Source organism: Bombina bombina, chromosome 5 (genome assembly GCF_027579735.1).
Source record: "Bombina bombina isolate aBomBom1 chromosome 5, aBomBom1.pri, whole genome shotgun sequence".
Lineage (NCBI taxonomy): Eukaryota > Metazoa > Chordata > Amphibia > Anura > Bombinatoridae > Bombina > Bombina bombina.
Genome location: NC_069503.1, coordinates 930,244,942 through 930,258,596, shown reverse-complemented (window position 1 = coordinate 930,258,596; position 13,655 = coordinate 930,244,942). Strand labels below are relative to the sequence as shown.

Here is a 13,655-nt window from a genome sequence, read left to right as displayed (position 1 = left end):
CAGATTCTGTTATCGATACTCTTGTTCAGGCCAGAAAGCCTGTAACTAGAAAGATTTACCACAAAATTTGGAAAAAATATATCTGTTGGTGTGAATCTAAAGGATTCCCTTGGGACAAGGTTAAGATTCCTAGGATTCTATCCTTCCTTCAAGAAGGATTGGAAAAAGGATTATCGGCAAGTTCCCTGAAGGGACAGATTTCTGCCTTGTCGGTGTTACTTCACAAAAAACTGGCAGCTGTGCCAGATGTTCAAGCCTTTGTTCAGGCTCTGGTTAGAATCAAGCCTGTTTACAAACCTTTGACTCCTCCTTGGAGTCTCAATCTAGTTCTTTCAGTTCTTCAGGGGGTTCCGTTTGAACCCTTACATTCCGTTGATATTAAGTTATTATCTTGGAAAGTTTTGTTTTTAGTTGCAATTTCTTCTGCTAGAAGAGTTTCAGAATTATCTGCTCTGCAGTGTTCTCCTCCTTATCTGGTGTTCCATGCAGATAAGGTGGTTTTACGTACTAAACCTGGTTTTCTTCCAAAAGTTGTTTCTAACAAAAACATTAACCAGGAGATTATCGTACCTTCTCTGTGTCCGAAACCAGTTTCAAAGAAGGAACGCTTGTTGCACAATTTGGATGTTGTTCGCGCTCTAAAATTCTATTTAGATGCTACAAAGGATTTTAGACAAACATCTTCCCTGTTTGTTGTTTATTCAGGTAAAAGGAGAGGTCAAAAAGCAACTTCTACCTCTCTCTCTTTTTGGATTAAAAGCATCATCAGATTGGCTTACGAGACTGCCGGACGGCAGCCTCCCGAAAGAATCACGGCTCATTCCACTAGGGCTGTGGCTTCCACATGGGCCTTCAAGAACGAGGCTTCTGTTGATCAGATATGTAGGGCAGCGACTTGGTCTTCACTGCACACTTTTACCAAATTTTACAAGTTTGATACTTTTGCTTCTTCTGAGGCTATTTTTGGGAGAAAGGTTTTGCAAGCCGTGGTGCCTTCCATTTAGGTGACCTGATTTGCTCCCTCCCTTCATCCGTGTCCTAAAGCTTTGGTATTGGTTCCCACAAGTAAGGATGACGCCGTGGACCGGACACACCTATGTTGGAGAAAACAGAATTTATGTTTACCTGATAAATTTCTTTCTCCAACGGTGTGTCCGGTCCACGGCCCGCCCTGGTTTTTTAATCAGGTCTGATAATTTATTTTCTTTAACTACAGTCACCACGGTACCATATGGTTTCTCCTATGCTATTATTCCTCCTTAACGTCGGTCGAATGACTGGGGTAGGCGGAGCCTAGGAGGGATCATGTGACCAGCTTTGCTGGGCTCTTTGCCATTTCCTGTTGGGGAAGAGAATATCCCACAAGTAAGGATGACGCCGTGGACCGGACACACCGTTGGAGAAAGAAATTTATCAGGTAAACATAAATTCTGTTTTTTTTTTTGTTTAAATATTTTTGTGTGGCAGAAATTAGTTATAGATTAATGTAGAATTATCAAAAATCATACATTTTAAAATGCTGTATATTCTGGTAGCCAGGCAAGTAGTTTAGTATATAGATGATGTAGAATAGTGAAAAGCTTGGGAGATGGGTTATAATCTGCTTCCCTGGCTGCTGTGACTTGGGACTACTTGATTTAATTATTTACTACATGCTCTTTCCATTCTGTAATTCCAGGCAAAATAACTTCACTGGACACGAGCACTATGAGGGCGTTAATGAGACCGGGCTGGGAGGATTTGGTCCGGAAGTGCATTCAGCGATTCCATGCTCAGCATGATGGAGATATCTCTTACAGCAAAAAACATCACCAAGAAGGTAGTAACTTCCTGTGAGATTTGTAGTTTAAAGGGACATTTTACACTAAATACATTTTAGAAGCATAGAGGTTATTCTCAGCCTCCCTCTAGGCTTCGGTGTTGAAATCGATCTTTCACTACATTCCAGTACTAACCTGTGTGCACATTATTCACAGTAACTCTCTTTCAGATAGCTGCAGTGTAACCTAGGCCCCTTAACGGCAGCATCCATGCTTAGAGGGAGATGCATGAAATGTGCTTAGTGTCCCTTTAAAAAGTTTTTTGTGTGCGCGCGCTCAGGTTTGGTTTTAAGTAACCTGTATGAATTGTTCTCATATTAATGTGTCCTCTCTGCCTTCTTTCCCTATACGCCATACCCACAGTTCTCAGGCAGGGGCTTGCACTCAGTCCTTTGTATCGGTTTTCATTGTCTGACGGCACGATTGTTGCAGCCCAAACCAAGAGCAAGCTTATCCGCTCACAGATTACAAATGAACCTCAGTTGGTGATATCCATACACTTTCTTCAAAGGTAAACCACATTTGTCATTCTTTGTATTTATCAAACTTTTTTTTTCTCTTATTCAGTGTTCTCTTATTTAAAAAAATAAAATTCTTCACTTTAATATGTAGTAATATTTATTTTCAAAGTTCATAGATTCCGCAGAGCTCTGAGGTTTTTAAAATTAAAATAAAACAAATATCTTTGTTTATGGGATTTATTTCCCTTTTTAAAAGGCAAAACCTTAGGAAGAGCATATTCTCTTTAAAATAGGTCTTCTAAATGCAGTTTAACCTAATGAACAGCTTTTGCTACATATTGCAATACCCAGATTGATGCAACTAAGAGATGTAAGACGTAAACATAAACTGGGTTTTAAACTTTACTTCCAGTTCTGAGCCATGGTGTTTCAGATCCAAGATTTCGTCTGTTGATGTTTTATACAAGGCCAAAGGTGATATTTGCCCAAATGGTAAAGGGTTACATTTCAGGTCTTTAAAGAGATGGTAAACACCTTGTAATTACATTTTTCTGTTGTATTTCAATGGATTAACATATAAGTAGGGTTTGGACTATGTTTAACACCCTGTTTGCTGTAGTTGTTTTTCAATAGTCAAACTTCATTCACCAATTCCCTAATTTGGAGGAGCCAATATAGGCTTGAATCTGGATATTAATAGTACTTGCCACTGTCATTGTGATATGTGGCAAGGTTAGACTTGTGAAGCCTGTGATGCACTTTTTCAGTTTTCATGACTGGATAATTCAGTTTCCAGACTTCAATTACTGGAAAGGAGGGGGAAAAAAGTATATTGCAATATTGTTTTGCTATGCACAATTAAGCATTTTATATTAGGATCTCAGTGTTTACGGTCCCTTTAAGATGTATATTCTCTGAATCCTGCCATTGGATTGCATTTGATTAGCTGCTCTTACTGTCCATTTATGTGAAGTTAAATCTAGCATTGTAACATTAAAGGGACAGTCTAGTCAAAATTAAACTTTCATGATTTATATAGGCGTGCCATTTTAAAATTTCCAAATTACTTTAATCATAAATTTGTTTTGTTCGCTTGGTATTCTTCTTTAAAGGCTAAACCTAGGTAAGTTCATATGCTAATTCCTAAGTCCTCACAGGCCGCAGCTTCTTTTCTCTGCATTTGGACAGTTTTTCACAGCTAGACAGTGCTAGTTCATGTGTGCTATATAGATAACATGCTCACTCCTGTGGATTTACCTCAGAGTGTGCACTGATTGGCTAAAATGCAAGTTTGTCAAAAGAACTGAAATAAGGGGGCAGTCTGCAGAGGCTTAGATACAAGGTAATTGCAGAGGTAAAAAGTGTATTAATATAACTGTATTGCTTATGCAAAACTGCTGGGGAATGGGTAATAAAGGGATTATTAATCTCTTTAAAAAAAAAATTAAAATTCAGGAGTAGACCAAAAGCTTGAACTTTCACTATAAATCCAGTTTGCAAAAGGCACATTTCTTTTCATTTATTGGTCCCATTGCAAAAGCCTCTGGCAGTGATATTTAAAGTGGAAGAATGTTACCAATTGTGTGGGTGTTTGTGGGTTTGATAGTCTGTCATTGGAGATTTACAATTTATAATGTTCCTCTATTAAGGAGTTAGGAAACGGGTGTTAATAAGGTTGTAACTCGCACATTCTACTTTGATTCTAAACTTAGCATAGTTCACAATGATGTAATTGCAAACCAACTTTGTTGAATCTGTGACATCCATGATCTTAGCTCTTGCACTGCACTTATTATAAGAGCTAAATGCGCGATCAAGCAAATTAGTCTAGTTTTATATTTAAACACTTCTATAGATTATGCCTCTAGCAAACGTAAAACATTCTCTTTTTTTTCTCTCTATTTTACTAATTCTACAATTATCTGTGATTTAATGTTTGTCAAATCCAATCATCAAGTACTAATACCAAATTAAAATGAAGCTGAAGTGTGTTGTGTTGCTGCTCCCAAGTGGGACATTTGGTTCTGTTAAAACACATAGGGCCAGATTACAAGTGGCGAGCTATTTAGCACTATATGTATGTATATGCATACATATATACACATATTTAGACGTGTGTATGTGTACGTGTGTGTGTGTATGTATGTATGTGTGTGTATATATATATATATATATATATATGTGTGTGTGTATATATATATATATATGTGTGTATATATATATATATATATATATATATATATATATATATGTGTGTGTGTATATATATATATATATATATATATATGTGTGTGTGTGTGTACATTATAGCTCTTTCCATTCAAATACCTTGTTATATTCATATACCTTTTTAACATATATATATATATATATATATATATATATATATATATATTTTTTTTTTTTTTTATTGGAGTGTAACACTTTTATTTAATGTATTTATGTTGTGTTTGGTGGTACTTTTTATTTAGCCCCAACACTTTACGTAAGGACTTCTGTCCCGCTAACCTGACGAGCACAAACTAAATTTACTTTCGACTTGTAATATGAGTGCAAGTTAGCACAGGGTATATATTTTAATATCACACTAACGTTAGGACGCCACTTGTAATCTAGCATATAGCTAGCAAGAGACAGTAGTGAAAAATAAAAACTTTAGATCGTTTTATTTTTTTAATTCACAATAAACTCTAAATAAATGCTAGATATAATGATCCATTAAAAGCAAAGATTGTGTGAATAATATGCAGATTTTTTTTTTACATTAGTTGTCTGGAAAAATTAGTGTAAAGTTTTTTAGTTTCTATAAAATAATGGGCCTCATCAATTTGTACCAAAGTTATTTTAGGTTAAAAAGCCTGTTCTCTTCTAATCTGCCATTCTGAGGCCATCTAGGGGCAATTATAAATAAGATGATACAGTAACAATCTTGGAGGCGTTAATATCCCTTTTTACACTGATTAGTGACTCAGTCACTATACTTTGATTCTTCTCTGTACATGATGAAAATATTTTAAATCTATTGAAATGTGTGCTTAATGACTATTGCTGAGAAACACTGCAACACTCTACAGAGTGTTTGTATAGATTCGGCACAAGCTAATTTACATCAATCCATAACTGGCCACAGCAAAGGAGGCTGGGTTATAAATACCACCAGACTTTTCATGGGGTATATCCATGAATTGCTCTTGATTGGCAAATTCCTGCAAATTGACAGTGTTAAATGATTTTGAAAAAATTATTTTGTATTCAGATTTTTCAATGCAGAATTGCATGTATATACTGTGCATATTAAAAATAACCTTTAACATGTTAATACAAGTTATCTTACAGATTAGCCATCAGTTTTTGTTGTTTTTTTAGAGTGGGTTTAATATTTCCGTCCCCCCTCTATAATAATATGCCACTGTAAGTAGCTATTAAGAGTGTTATTAGTGTAAACAACGTTACATCTAGTAGAGTTAAAACAAGCCACCAGGATCTTCATCCTACAAGAAAGAGTACAGAATAAATGGGCAGCTCCTCTTCAATTCATAGTAACTGAATATTTCTAAAAGATCAGAGGGTGCCACAATGACATAGTATCTCAAAGCATTAAACCCCAAGAAGGAAATAAATTGAACAATCATAAATGAACTGCACCTAAAAGTTGCAAAATCAGTGGCCTAAGCCTATTAGCAGCTCTCTACCTAACTGTGTATAGGTAAATCCGTGGTAAACAATCCTAATCAACAAGCAGGAAACCAACATTCATCCAGATGAATATAAAATATATTCTAAACAATATCATTAAAATCCATAAGATAAAAATGTGGACAGCAACACTTGTGTACAGTAATAAGGAATTAATTCCTTGGGCTTTTTTTTTTTTTTATGGTGGTGTTTTAATATTGCTGTTATATGTATACTTTAGTTCCTGCTTTTGTATCACTTCTTACTGTTAACTAATGATGTCAGGATATTCTGAATGTATGATCTTATGCCCTTTTCTTAATTTTTCTGTTTTGTTACATTTCAGAGAGCAGAATGTGTGTGGAATGAATCAGGACATGGTTGGACAATCCATGGGAAAGACACTAAACCCCATTAGGTCCAGCAGTCCAGCACATCAAGCACATCAAGCAATGTGCAGTGGAAACCCAGGTCAGGATACGACTATAAGTAGCAATATGAATTATGCCATAAATGGTCCAAAGGAACAAATGGGCTTGCCAACAGGCAGATTTGCTGGTTCAGGAGGGATGAACCATGTTTCTAGCATGCAAGCAACCACTCCTCAGGGTAATAACTATGCACTCAAAATGAATAGCCCATCACAAGGAAGCCCTGGCATGTGCCAGACACAGCCTAACTCTATGCTTTCCCCAAGGCATCGTGTGAGCCCTGGAGTGGCAGGAAGTCCTCGTATTGCACCCAGTCAGTTTTCCCCTGCGGGAAGTATACATTCGCCAGTTGGTGTTTGCAGTAGCACAGGAAATAGCCATAGTTATACCAATAGCTCTCTAAATGCACTTCAGGCTCTCAGTGAAGGCCATGGTGTTCCACAGATGTCTCCTGATCTAAAAGTTGGTAATTTACAAAGTTCTCCTGGTAATATGAATCCCTCGCAGCTTAGAAAGATGGGGAGTGTGGACTCTAAAGAACCGTTTGGGCTTTATGGGGAGCAGACTGAAGGTGCTACTGGACAGGCTGAAACTAGCTGCCATTCTGCTGAGCAGAAAGACTGCAATGAGACACTGTCTTCTGGCGGTGACAAAATGGAAGGCCAAAACAGGTTGCTTGATAACAAAGGCCAGACAAAACTATTGCAGTTGCTCACCACCAAATCTGATCAGATGGAGCAGTCACCGCTTTCCACTGCTTTGGGAGATAATAGCAACAAAGACTCCTTTGGAAATTTTGTAGGTAATAATTTGTCTGCCTCTGCACATGGAACCTCACTGAAAGAGAAGCATAAAATTTTGCACAGACTCCTTCAGGACAGTAGTTCGCCTGTAGACTTGGCCAAGCTAACAGCTGAGGCCACTGGGAAAGAACTGAACCAGGAGTCCAACAGCACAGGCCCTGGATCAGAAGTCACTGTAAAGCAGGAACCTGTTAGTCCTAAGAAGAAAGAAAATGCACTACTTCGCTACTTGTTAGATAACGATAATACTAAAGATAATATTGCAAACGTTACACCCAAGATTGAACACTTGGAAAAGACAGAATCGAGCTGCACAAAGTTAACGTCTATAAAAACAGAAAAGGAGGACTCGGGCTATGGAACTGGTGACCAGGTAATATTAAGTTGGTGTATTGTGTTTGGCATTTTTTTTACTTGTCTGTTGCGCACGATAGTCCTCATTTTTACTAGACTTGGACTTTATTATTTTATGACTATTTTCTTCGTTGGACGTTTTTAGCTTATCACCGAACTTAAAAGGACATTGTACCGTAAAATTTCCCTCCCTTTAATGTGTTCCTAATGATTTATTTTACCTGCTAGAGTGTATTTAATTGTTTACAAATGGCACTATTACTTTTTGTCATTTGAAATAGCTGCTTTTGTCTGTATAAACTGCCACTTATAATCCAAAATGTAAATACTGCAGCATTGATTGTAGAAAACATATGTAAGCAAGAGGCAGCAGCAGAAAAGCAGAAATCAACCTCTCCGTGGACAATTAAAGAGGGAGAGTGCTCGGCCCATTTGAAAGGGTGTCTTCAAAACAGCTTTAAATACAATGGGACGGTACCAACTGCTTGTCTGAATACATTGTCCCTTTTAAGTAAATTGTCTGATCTCTAAGCAATACACCTGGGCCCGCCCCTCTGTTGCTTTTGTCCCACTGTTTCCTTCTTTATATTAAAAGTCCATTAAACCGTAAACAATTCTTACTTTTGTGTACAAATGTGCTTGTCCCATGCTTTCTAAAGAGGTCAAAAAGAAAATTTTGTGATATTTAAATACTGCAAATCGGCTTGTTTAGGCAGTTTGCAGCACTTCGAAAACTTGGGTTACAGATTTTGCTTTTTGGCCCTCTTTATTGAATTGCAACAAAGCACAATTTATTTATTTTTACACAAAATCAAGAGGTTTTTGGCCCTTTTTAAAGCTTTTACTCATAATTTACCACAGAGGTGCTCTTTAACCATACAATTTGACAACTTTAAAAGAGACAGTAAGCATGGCTTCCAATGGATTCTTTTCTGTCTGAACATTATTAGAACTAATTAACACCTTGTTGGCTGCAATTGTTTTTCAAAGGTCAAATTCCATTTTTCACTTTCCTTAGAGAAATCAATTTGGAACTTAAATATGGATTTGATAGGGTTTGTCATTGTAGTGTTAACATATATACAGTATCCACAGCACCTTGTTTTAAAATCACTCCTTTGTTTGGACAGTTTAAAAAACATGCAACCTTTCAGCCCATGATGCATGATTAAGGCCCGAAACATTGCATGTTTTTTAAACTGTCCAAAATAAAGGAGTGATTTTAAGACAGTGCTGTGGACACTGTATATATGTGAATTAGGGCTGCAACTAACGATTATTTGGAACTTAAATATGGATTTGATAGGGTTTGTCATTGTAGTGTTAACATATATACAGTATGCACAGCACCTTGTTTTAAAATCACTCCTTTGTTTGGACAGTTTAAAAAACATGCAACCTTTCAGCCCATGATGCATGATTAAGGCCCGAAACATTGCATGTTTTTTAAACTGTCCAAAATAAAGGAGTGATTTTAAGACAGTGCTGTGGACACTGTATATATGTGAATTAGGGCTGCAACTAACGATTATTTGGAACTTAAATATGGATTTGATAGGGTTTGTCATTGTAGTGTTAACATATATACAGTATGCACAGCACCTTGTTTTAAAATCACTCCTTTGTTTGGACAGTTTAAAAAACATGCAACCTTTCAGCCCATGATGCATGATTAAGGCCCGAAACATTGCATGTTTTTTAAACTGTCCAAAATAAAGGAGTGATTTTAAGACAGTGCTGTGGACACTGTATATATGTGAATTAGGGCTGCAACTAACGATTATTTGGAACTTAAATATGGATTTGATAGGGTTTGTCATTGTAGTGTTAACATATATACAGTATGCACAGCACCTTGTTTTAAAATCACTCCTTTGTTTGGACAGTTTAAAAAAACATGCAACCTTTCAGCCCATGATGCATGATTAAGGCCCGAAACATTGCATGTTTTTTAAACTGTCCAAAATAAAGGAGTGATTTTAAGACAGTGCTGTGGACACTGTATATATGTGAATTAGGGCTGCAACTAACGATTTTCATAATCGATTAATCGGCCGATTATTTTTTTCGATTAATCGACTAATCTGATAAAAAAAAATCAATAATTGTTTCCTATATTTTAAATAGAATCCACATACTTAGTGTTACAAATATAAACTTCAGACTAAACCTTTACATTAACACAACTGTTGTCCAATTTTTAAGCAGCAGAGCACTGTTTTATAATTAAACAAAACCAAAAACTGTTTGAAAAGAGGTAGAACTTCCACTTTGGCAAGGGGCCTCTCAATAAAGCAACCCTTGACTTCATTCTAACATAAAAAATATCTTGAATATCTATATGCAATGGTAAATAACCAGCTTTTATAAGGTTAGGGGAAAATATCTAGTCCTCTCTAAAAATAACAGATATATACTTATAAAGGTTGAATCTGGTACATATTATCAGAATTGATGAAAAATATAAAAAAACAATAAAAAAAACAAATCAAAAGCACTAAGGACTATATATCAGTAACAGGACAAAGCCTTACACATTTATCTATACAGTACATATAATCAGCAATAGCAAGCAATCTGCTAATAATTGTGCAAACAGACAATAGTGCACATCAATTTAAATAACTCCCATCAATCTAGGGGCTAGGTGTAAATAACAAGCTCAGCACTATATCATGCAAAGCATAGTTCCAAATCACCTGATTTAATGTAAATAATCCAAATGATGACTATAATATCTGGGTTGCACATAAGCCAGGGGTAGCTGTAAACTTATACTGTCCTGAAAAAGTGAAAAGTATATGTCGGTAGACGTCCTTTAGGCTAAGGACATAACCATAAAAAACAAACCATGTGTAGGAGCTCAGTGTTATGAAGCAGCTGGAGTTGTGCACAGACAAACAATTGCAAACCAACTAATCGATTATGAGATTCGTTGACAACTATTTTCATAATCGATTATGCCGATTAGTTGTTGCAGCTCTAATGTGAATGTTTGTGGAGGTTCTTGCAGAAAACCTCAGTTTCCATCGGCACGCTTGCTGGATTGTTGCTGAAAGAAACTGTGTCATTGTAGTGTTAACCAAATCCTTGTCGTTTGGCCTCAGCAGAAAATCTAAGCTGCAAATTGGAGAGAGAATGTTGTAAGGTTAGACTTGTGATGCTCACTATGTGCTCTTTCAGTTTTCCCAACTTGAAAATCCAGACTTTAATAATATGAAAATGGGTAAAATAAATAATGCAGTATATTGCAAAATGTTTACTGTCCCTTTAATTTGGTACTTTATTGCTAAGAGTGAAGGATATTTCATTATGGAACATTTCTAAGTTTTACTCCATTTTACATATTGTATTGCTTGAAAAAAAGTTAATACTATTTAAATTTAAATGATTACAGCCATATCCGTTGTGTATTTTGTGCTAATACTAACTGCCTGATATGTACTTCTGTCTGAAAAGGTGCTTATTGTATAAGCCAATGAGCATTTGAGGCGCCTTATTTCTTTTCGTTTTATAAAACTCCTTGTGTCTGGCCTGACATTCAGAAGAGCTGCCTGAACAGACGTTATGAAAACGATTCCTTTCACTTTCATAAGACTGTTTTTTATTTTATAGTCCTATTGAGTGATTTATATTTTGTCCCTTTGAACTTTATTTTGTTTATTCATTTTCTAACCAAGGACTATTTTGACCCTATACTTTTTTATTTTATATACTTCTATATTGTATACTGGTGATCACCTATTGAGATATATATATATATATATATATATATATATATATATATATATATATATATATATATATATATATATATATATATATTGCAATGTGAAAAAATGTGTTGTATAAACTTCTTTTTAAATGTAATATATATTATGTTTGAATAGATGTTTATGTAACAACAATTTTTCACATTACTCTATCCTTATAAACAGTGTGTGTGTATATATATATATATATTGTGTGTGTATGTGTATATATGTATATGTATATATATATATATATATATGTTGTGTGTGTGTGTGTGTGTGTATATGTATATATATATATATATATATATATATATATATATATATATATATATATATATATATATATATATATATATGTTGTGTGTGTGTGTGTGTGTATATATATATATATATATATATATATATATATAGATAGATAGATAGATATAGAGAGAAATTTATGAACTTCTGGCTGAAAATATGCTTGTTGTATCGGCCATTGAGCATTTGATATAGGTACACAGCTGTTACTGATGTATTTGTTTTTTTTTTTTTTTTTTTTTTTTTTTTCATTTTAAAAATAAATAAATAATATAGCGCTTTAGAACCTCTTAGCGCTCTACAAATAAATTATAATGGTTCAGGAAAAAAAGAAAAGAACATATTTAAATGTAGCACTTTATGTTTGTGTAAATCATTGAAAAATTATAAAGGCATCTTTCATGTATTCTTATTTATTTGCAAGATTGATCCCTTATTGCAGGAATTGAATATATATGAAGTTTTTTTCCTGGCTCCTTAAATATTGATATTGTAATCTTTGTGAAGGCGCCTTGCCCATCAAATCTCTAATTCCTCTCTGATGGTTTAGACAGCACAGTGTTTACCCATGCTTGTTTTATAGGGTCTGTGTAATAATGGATGTTGTCTCTTTTTATGTAGATACTACGCCTCACAGTTTTTTGCCCAGTGTACTTAAATCCAGCAAAGAGGTGAAGGTTGCAGTCCCACTGTCATCTTTGACCAGGGGTGCTGCAACCGATGTGGGAGGGGTGGGAATGAGAGGGGTTGCAGAAGCCATCTGCCTTTTTATGCAAAGGGAGCACTAATGTAGTGTTAAAGGGACACTGTACCACTGAGTTGTTATACCAGCTGCAGTTTAAAATGTATTGGAAATTATTAATTTAGATTTGTTTTTCTACATGAAATAACTTCTGAAACCAGAACCCAACAAAATGGGGCTGAGCTTGCAGGGAGAGGCCTTCTCTTATCTAACTATTTATACAAAGTCCTCCTTTTCCTATTTCGCAGTGTTCACTCAAAAGACCAATATTTAGAGAGAACAATTGGGGAAAAAAATGTTAGTACCAGCTATTACAAATAAACTTAAATAAGCTATTTGTAATTTTATTTAATACACTCCATTAAAGGGGAGAATAAAATTACAGCACACTGTCCTTTTAATTACTTTCCATGTTGCTACGTGTAAAAATGAATGATATATAATTGTTCTGGGTTATTTTTTTAATTATTTTTATCTTTTTTACACTTATATCACTCTTTGCCCACCTTGATTAATACGTAATAAAAAAATAGGCTGAAGAGCCAAAGAATTAGTAGCTGGAAATAAAACTGGACTTTGGCAAGTCATATGCTACCCATTAATCCACAGCTGACTTTATCTCTAATATATTATGAGTGTTGATAATATCTGACATCACTGCATTTGGATTGCTGCCATGTGACCATTTAAGTATTACAATTCATTTATACACAGCTTACTTCTACTTCACACTTTTTTCTTTTTTTAAAAAGAAAGCAGAAAATATGTAGGGAGCAGTTTATTTGTGCTTTTAGTTTCATTTTGGTGTTGTATTATTATGACGGCTAATTAGTAGTGGTGTCCACATTCTTTTGGTCATATATTGTATTATTGGTTTAGTGAAATAAGCTTTTTGGGTACTTTAAAAGATCAATAATAAAGTTATCAAATGTGCTAGAGCTTGGTTTCTCAACAGCCGGGCTGTGCTGGTGGGCCACGGCCCCGATATGCCCCCACTGCGCACTCTGACAGGTATGCCCCCAGCTTCTCTGTATATAGCTTCCAACTGGGTCCATTTTTACCAGCTGATCCTTGAGATTCTTTCCCCTTTTAAAGCCTACTAGTGGACGTTCACCTAACACTTAAAGTGCAGGATCGCTCTGTAGCAGATGCCAGTTCTTATAAATGGCTTTCCTCATTTTTAAAGACTGCAAATTATAATTGGGGGGAAAAACTATATACAGAGAAGCTGGGAAGCCAGAGTTGGCTTTTATAGATCTGATGGGTTTGTCACTTGTAATAGCTTGATTGTTGGGGATACTTTTGGACACCCAC

At 35.3% G+C, this 13,655-nt stretch overlaps 1 protein-coding gene across 6 annotated transcripts in view; it reads left to right on the top strand.

Moving 5' to 3' along the window:
* The window catches only part of NCOA2 (nuclear receptor coactivator 2), an 884,149-nt gene that overhangs the window by 744,163 nt on the left and 126,331 nt on the right, over positions 1–13,655 (top strand). For all 6 annotated transcript variants that reach the window (XM_053715109.1, XM_053715110.1, XM_053715111.1 and 3 more), the window contains 3 exons: positions 1,679–1,819; positions 2,184–2,331; positions 6,303–7,563. In XM_053715109.1, coding sequence (XP_053571084.1) covers positions 1,679–1,819; positions 2,184–2,331; positions 6,303–7,563 — 1,550 coding nt within the window. The remainder of the gene's footprint in view (positions 1–1,678; positions 1,820–2,183; positions 2,332–6,302; positions 7,564–13,655) is intronic.